At 42.8% G+C, this 7,500-nt stretch overlaps 2 protein-coding genes and 1 long non-coding RNA gene across 3 annotated transcripts in view; 2 read left to right on the top strand and 1 right to left on the bottom strand.

Moving 5' to 3' along the window:
* spag1b (sperm associated antigen 1b) overlaps positions 1 to 2,794 on the bottom strand; it is a 13,762-nt gene extending 10,968 nt beyond the window's left edge. The window contains 5 exon segments of the mRNA XM_042755533.1: positions 989 to 1,059; positions 1,139 to 1,246; positions 1,369 to 1,528; positions 1,612 to 1,756; positions 2,685 to 2,794. Coding sequence (XP_042611467.1) covers positions 989 to 1,059; positions 1,139 to 1,246; positions 1,369 to 1,528; positions 1,612 to 1,751 — 479 coding nt within the window. The 5' untranslated portion in view covers positions 1,752 to 1,756; positions 2,685 to 2,794.
* Positions 2,795 to 3,518: 724 nt separating this feature from the next.
* Positions 3,519 to 4,591, top strand: LOC122144544. The gene is made up of 3 exons (XR_006159755.1): positions 3,519 to 3,970; positions 4,353 to 4,381; positions 4,551 to 4,591. It is a non-coding gene; the product is annotated as an uncharacterized LOC122144544 (long non-coding RNA).
* A 782-nt stretch (positions 4,592 to 5,373) lies between these two features.
* Positions 5,374 to 7,500, top strand: part of LOC109064140 (regulator of G-protein signaling 22-like) — a 4,225-nt gene continuing 2,098 nt past the window's right edge. The window contains exons 1-9 of the mRNA XM_042755532.1: positions 5,374 to 5,382; positions 5,492 to 5,740; positions 5,819 to 5,904; positions 5,976 to 6,042; positions 6,127 to 6,238; positions 6,615 to 6,738; positions 6,967 to 7,128; positions 7,274 to 7,391; positions 7,479 to 7,500. The exon at positions 7,479 to 7,500 is cut by the window's right edge and continues 83 nt beyond it. Coding sequence (XP_042611466.1) covers positions 5,374 to 5,382; positions 5,492 to 5,740; positions 5,819 to 5,904; positions 5,976 to 6,042; positions 6,127 to 6,238; positions 6,615 to 6,738; positions 6,967 to 7,128; positions 7,274 to 7,391; positions 7,479 to 7,500 — 949 coding nt within the window. The remainder of the gene's footprint in view (positions 5,383 to 5,491; positions 5,741 to 5,818; positions 5,905 to 5,975; positions 6,043 to 6,126; positions 6,239 to 6,614; positions 6,739 to 6,966; positions 7,129 to 7,273; positions 7,392 to 7,478) is intronic.

The following is a 7,500-nucleotide window of genomic DNA, read 5'->3' as shown; positions in this document are numbered from 1 at the left end:
AGAGTTACACTGTTACACACACACAGAGTTACACTGTTACACACACATACACACACACACATAATTACACCATTATACAGTTACACACACACACACACAGAGTTACACTGTTACACACACACACACACACAGAGTTACACAGTTACACACACACAGAGTTACACTGTTACACACACACACACAGAGTTACACTGTTACACACACAGAGTTACACTGTTATACACACACAGAGTTACACTGTTACACACACATACACACACACACACATAGAATTACACCGTTATACAGTTACACACACACACACACACACACACACAACACACACACAAGAGTTACACTGTTACACACACACACAGAGTTTTACACTGTTACACACACACACACACACACACAGATTTACACAGTTACACACACACAGAGTTACACTGTTACCACACACACACCACACACACACAGAGTTACACAGTTACACACACAGAGTTACACTGTTACACACACACAGAGTTACACTGTTACACACACACACACACACACACACACACACACACAGAATTACACTGTTATACAGTTACACACACACACACACACACACACACACACACACAGAGAGTTACACCGTTACACACACACAGAGTTACACTGTTACACTTGAAAAAAAAAAAAAAAAAAAAAACACACACACACACTGAGTGAGTTACACAGTTACACACACACAAAGTTACACTGTTACACACACACACACACACACACACACACAGAGTTACATAGTTACACACACACACAGAGTTACACCGTTACACACACACACACACACACACACACACACACACACACACACACACAGAGTTACACAGTTACACACACACACACACTTACAGAGTTACACACACACAAACACACACACACAGTTACACACACAGACACACAGAGTTACACACACACAAAGACAGAGTTACGCAGTTATACACACACACACACACACACACACCTGTCCCAGTCTCTGTACGGTCGAGGGACGCGGGATGTTTTCGCAGTCTTCACCGCAGCGCTGACTCTGTTCTACAGAAGCGTTAGAGCAGAAACCTTTGATGAATCTGTGAGTGTGAGAGATGATGTTCTCCAGAGGAAACACCTTTACCTGAACGAGACTGTTTGAGGATCGAACCGGCGGCACGTGTTCAGCATCACTGTATCTGGGCCGCTGCTTCAGCTCCGCTTCCTTCAGTCTCATGTTGCTCTCCCACATCTGTGAAACATGATACAATTATCATCAATATCAAGCGTAATAAAGTGTGTGTTTGCAGAGGATCAGTAGAGGAGGAGATCTGTCAGGGTTTGATGGTCTGTTGGAGCTTGAAGGTGCTTCACCTGCAGGTCTTCAGAGATGGTCCTCCACTCCTCTGTGGAGAAGCTGGCAGCGGTGGCGGCTTGATGCTCCTTCCTGAGGACTCGAGACTTTGGGTCCAGTTTCTCTATGTGCTTCTCACAGAACTCAACCAGATGAGGGTAGAACCCGTCCTGACCGGACCTGAGGAGCAGCAGCAGCACCCGTGAGTGGAGCTCTGACACACACACACACACACACACACACACAGAAGGGTCTCGTCTCACCGCAGGACTCTCAGGATCTGCTCCAGATGTTTGAGGTCCGAGCAGCTCTGGATGAAGCTGTAGTCCAGATGCTCCGCAGGAACCGACCTGCTGCTCGAACCCGGAGCCTCCAGAGCAGACGCAGATTCAGCAGCACTCATGACTCCTGACACACACACACACACACACACACACACACAGAGAGAGTTAACAGTTACACACACACACACACACACACACACACAGAGAGTTAACAGTTACACACACACACACACACACACAGAGTTACACACACACAGAGTTACACACACACACACACACACAGACACACACACACAAACACACACACAGAGTTACACACACACACACACACACACACACACTTAATTATCTAAATGAGGGCATGTAATATTGTTTTTATATACAGTTGGTTCTAAATGCTATACAACTTAATGCATTTTTACAATTTAAAAAACAAAACTATATTTACTTTATTCTTTATTTTTATTTGCTATGTTTTATGTCGTTTTTACAACCATTTTTACAATTACACAAACGATTTACGGTTTTATATTTTTTAAGAAACTTTCTGAACTTTTCCAGTTAAAAAAGTTTTATTTAGTTTATTTTTTATATTTATTTACTATATCTTATACCGTTTTAAACCGTTTCTACAAATTTTCTGCATTTTTACAAAATAATAATAATAATAGCCCAATAATAATAATAATAATAATAATAATAACTTACTTTTATTTTTAGACCGTTTTTACAGATGAGGACGCCCCAAAGGGTGGTTTAGTCAGACTGTAAAAATAAAAATAAATAAATAAATAAATAAATAAATACAACTAATGAGTATAAATTTGTCCCCGAAGTACGGTTAAGGAACACAGAAACACCTTTACGTTACCTGTCGAAATAAAGCACACCGTGTATTTGTGCTAATTATTGATATTCGCTAAATATAACAACTGTATTCTAAGACAAAGCCTCGACTACAGAAACACGATTTATGAATCATTTCTGCCTTCAGGCGAGTCACAAACTACAGACACACAGATAAATACCTGCGATAATCATCTCAAACTCACCGGATTATTAATATCGATTATTGCTGCTGATTATCGAAAGACGGAGCGTCTGTCGCGGCAAACGCGTCCGGTTCCTATGGCAACACAAACACGCGCCGCACTAGAGACTGGGCGGGGCTTAAGTTGATCTATAATCACTGATCTATATATGACCAGTGTGTCTATAATACGCAAAATATAATATATATATATCAGTGGTTTAAATGCGAATTCATTCTACGTACAATAATCAATGTGCAGCCTCACTCCTCGCGCTTTAAAGTTACTCGGTGTCATTATTCAGTAGTAAGTGTGTGTGTGTGTGTGTGTGTGTGTGTGTGTGTGTGTGTGTGTGTGTGTGTGTGTGAGAGTGTCTGTGTGTATGTCTCTCTGTGTGTGTGTGTGTGTGTGTGTGTGTGTGTGTGTGTGTGTGTGTGTGTGTGTGTGTGTGTGTGAGAGTGTCTGTGTGTATGTCTCTCTGTGTGTGTGTGTGTGTGTGTGTGTTTTTGTGACATATCAGGACACAACTTTGTATAATGACATGGGTATGACACAGGTATTACAAGGAGAGGGTGACTTATGAGGACATAACCCATGTCCCCATTTATCAAAACGCTTATAAACCATACAGTATTAGTTTTTTTTGAGAAAAGTAAAAATGCACAAAGTTTCCTGTAAGGGGTAGGGTTAGGTGTAGGGTTGGGTTTAGGGGCGATAGAATATACAGTTCGTACAGTATAAAAAAACCTTTACGCCTATGGGATGTCCCCACTTTTCACAAAAAACAAACATGTGTTGTGGGGTGTGTGTTGTGTGTGTGTGTGTGTGTGAGTGGTCATTTGGGTTAGATCTCTTATCTCTCTCTCTCTCTCTCTCTGTGTGTGTGTGTGTGTGTGTTTTGCACTGATGTACAGCAATAATCTCGGTCCTGTGTATCTGCATGTTTGTACATATTCACATGCTTTTTATACACTGTTTTAAATAAAGCCGTTTTTATCTATAAATCTGACTCTGAGAGTGAAGAGCTCGTGTGGAACTGTTTTATATATGATCTCTTTCACATTTATAGTGTGTATTGTTCACAATGGAAACAAGTTTTTTCTTCTCTCGGGATTGTGTTTAAATGTTTGGTCTGTTATTGTTTATTATTATCAGCATTGTTGAAGTCAAACTCGAGCAGAAGCGCAGCTGAGATTCGCGGCGCGGCGCGTCTGTGCTCGGGTTTGAGTTTGATCTCCATAGCAACGCGATCAGACGCGCGGCGCGGGGCCTCGAACCGAGCTCCAGAATGTCGCGGGGTTTTCTCGGTGAGTCTCGGCTGTTTAGCAGCGGGCGTGTGTGTGTGTGTGTGTGTGTGTGTGTGTGTGTGTGTGTGTGTGTGTGTGTGTAAGTGAGTGAGTGTGTGTGTGTGTGTGTAAGTGAGTGAATGTGTGTGTGTGTAAGTGAGTGAATGTGTGTGTGTGTGTGTGTGTGTGTGTGTGTGTGTGTGTGTGTGTGTGTGTGTGTGTGTGTGTGTGGTGTGTGTGTGTGTGTGTGTGGTGTGTGTGTGTGTGTGTGTGTGTGTGTGTGTGTGTGTGTGTGTGTGTGTGTGCGTGTGTGTGTAAGTGAGCGTGCGTGTGTTTGAGTTTGAGTGTGTGTGTGTGTGCGTGTGCATGTGAGTGTCTGACGCGCTTTCTGCTTCTCTTTCAGATCTCCCGGAAATAACGAGCGAGAACTTTGTGAGTAAATCACGCGAGCGAGTCGTTGTTTTAGCTTTGACGCTTTCTGACTTGTCGTTTACGTATGCGCGGGAAATGTGAATGAGAGAGAGTCGTGAATGACGTGTTTTAATGTGAATGAGAGACTGACTGATTGATTGATTGATTGATTGATCATGTGATTGATCAGGAACACAGTCTCTCATCTGATCAGGTGTTAGGGGATTTTTTAAATAACTAACCGGGTTTAGTTAAAGATCAGCCTCTGCGTGAAGGAAAGCGTTTCTACTCTCAGCTGTGTTATAAGTGATCGGATCGAGATGTTCTCAGAGTAACTTTACATATGAAGGGCCCTTTGAAATGCGTTTTATTTCGTTTTCATTTTTCTGGACTAATTTTTAATGTTTAAATAAAATTTCGTTAATCAAAAAGTAAGTTTGATTTATTACAATCATAGCTTAACAAAAAATAATAATTTTCAGGGCTCCAAATTACGTTGTTTCTTTCTGTTTTATATTTTTCTGAACTCCTTTTTAATGGTTAAATAGAATTTTATTCATCAAAAAGCAATTTATTTTTTTTAGAATTTATTTTATGTTTTTTTAATTTTTTGTTTATTTGAATTTATTTTTTTTTTTGTCATGTTATGTTTGTTTTTTCTTTCTTTCTTTTTTATTAAATTTTTCTGGTTATCAGATGAAGGCATAAATCAGTCATTTAGCTGTTTTATCTTTCAATTTGGCAAACAGAGGTGGTTTACTATTAAAATTAAAACATGGGAGAAATATTGTGTGATTATTCCTTAAATAAGTTTTAATAATTTATTATTAGTATAGATCAGTGTTAGTAGTAGTATTATGGACATTCAGCTCCACAATAGTATATTTCTGACATGTTGTATTCCAGTTAAAGCAAGTGTTTGTTTCGTCGTGTTGCTGTGAATATCTTCACGCTTCTGAGTGTATACGTACACTTAAATCAAACCCTGATTAAATCAAAGTCCACATCAAGATATGATTTACGTGATTATTAATTCATCCAAGCTTTGACAGATTCTGTGACTCTGTTCAGTAAATGCAGTTTTTCTGACCGGAAGTCAAAGGGCCGTAACCTTGCTGTTTTGTTTAAAAGACTGTCTGTGAAGTGAAGGCTCAGTCAGTGTTTGCTTCAGTGTCTGTGTTTCTGTGGCGTGTGTTTGAGGTGTTTGCCGTGGCCGTGAGGTATGATGGGAGCTCTGCAGGCTTCGAGCTGCTGGACCACACCGCGGACCGTCTGTCCCGCCGGATCAGAGCCGCTCTGTTTGAGATCCGGTCCAGAGCTGTGTCGGACCCGAGCTGGATCCCTGCAGAACCCCTGCGAGACAACAGCTTCAGCGTCACTGTACTGCTGCACACGCACACACACACGCACACGCATGCATTTCTGTGACAGCAGAAGCTCATGACTCTTCCTCTGCAGCGTCTGGACCGAGAGCAGACCGTCCAGTGGCTGAAGAGAGACAGACTGCCGTATTTCCTGCAGAGCGACTGTTATTTCGAGTTCAGGTGAGAGAAGGTGATGCATGGTCAAGCTGTCGTGGAGGTCTCGTGAGCTGATGTTGGTGTTTTGTGCACAGGCTGGCTAAGTGTCTGTCCCAGCTCAGCGGTGCTTCATCCTCTCCAGCGCTGCGGTGTGATGACGAGGTGCGTTCCAGAACATCTGTAGTCTGAGTTCTGGTTTGAGGAGTGTGTATTATGCTCTGGTTCTGTGTTCTGGTGTGTTTGCAGTGCCGTCTTCTGTCTGCTCGGCGGTTTGGCAGTTCTTCAGAGGAGACGGACAGCAGCTTCATCTCTCCAAACACTGACCGATCAGAGCCGGACGACTGCAGCACAGCACACGGTCAGTTCCTCTCCTGCTGCTTAGAGACGGACACAACGCAAGAAAACTTTATACGCTATAAATGAGCAGAGAACTCAAATACGTGTGAAAATCACTGGATTTAGATGAATAATGACACTTTAACCTCCATTCAATTTTTTCTGTAGGGGAATAGATTTTTAACTGATAAACCTTTAAAGACAGAGCGGTTTTGAACTCTGAGGTTATTAATCCCATCTGTTTGCATGAATTCAGCTGAGCTCAACGAGCTGCTTTACTGCTGAAACTGAGTGATGAATGATCAGTGTTATATTCATGTTTGTTTGTGTGAATCCGTCTGTATTGTGTAAGGTGCTGCAGGAGTCAGTGTGATTGGTCAGGTGTTGCTCTGTCGCAGGTCGTTCTCGATCCAGCTTTCTGGAGTTTAAGAGGTCTCTGGTCGGCGGGCCGGGAGAGAATATTCTTCATCTGTGGATGGACATCGAACGACTGAAAACACTCAGCGCAAAGACCAAGAGCAGGTTACAACCCTCTGACCAACCATCACTACTGTAACACACACTCACACACACAGACACACACACATACACACACACACACACACACACACAGAAGATATAAAAAATGACACACAAAAAAGACAATCTATATAGAGAAAATATACACACACACACACACACACACACACATCGGGTTCGCGTCTGTGTGCTTCTGTAGAGTCTGAGTCCTCAGTGAAGGTCTGTCTGCAGGTATTTAGGGTGGATGAAGGGTCAGTATGTGGTCAGCAGCAGCGCAGCGGCTCTGAGTGAACAGCTGCTCTCTAGACTGGGCTTGAACAGCACCACCTGCTGGAGAGAGGAGCGACTGCGGGACGTTCAGCCCCGTCTGTCAGAGATCCTGCTGCTGTACTGGTGAGCGGGTGCATGCTTCAGATCATGAAGTGAACTAGAGGACATGAAGATATTATAAACATTAACATCATGAATGCCGTTTGGAATATTTGCACCCCTTCATGTATTTGAGTGTTGCTGTAGTCTAATGAAGAGTGTGTTTCAGGGGTCAGCGCTTCCGCTCGATTCTGTCGGATCAGTGGCAGATATGTGAGAGAGTGTTGAGTTCTTCTGTCTGCGCAGACACTGATCCGCAGCCCGTCTGCACCTGCAGTGACATGAGAGTACGGCACTGTATGATCCACGGCCCGGTTCTGATGTGTGTGTTTGACCTGTGTAATAATTGTGTGTGTGTGTGTGTGTGTGTGTAGGTTGAGCTGGACGGCACTGAGA

Source organism: Cyprinus carpio, unplaced genomic scaffold (assembly GCF_018340385.1).
Source record: "Cyprinus carpio isolate SPL01 unplaced genomic scaffold, ASM1834038v1 S000006721, whole genome shotgun sequence".
Lineage (NCBI taxonomy): Eukaryota > Metazoa > Chordata > Actinopteri > Cypriniformes > Cyprinidae > Cyprinus > Cyprinus carpio.
The sequence above is the reverse complement of the archived record's forward strand: the minus strand, read 5'-3'. Positions and strand labels throughout refer to the sequence as shown.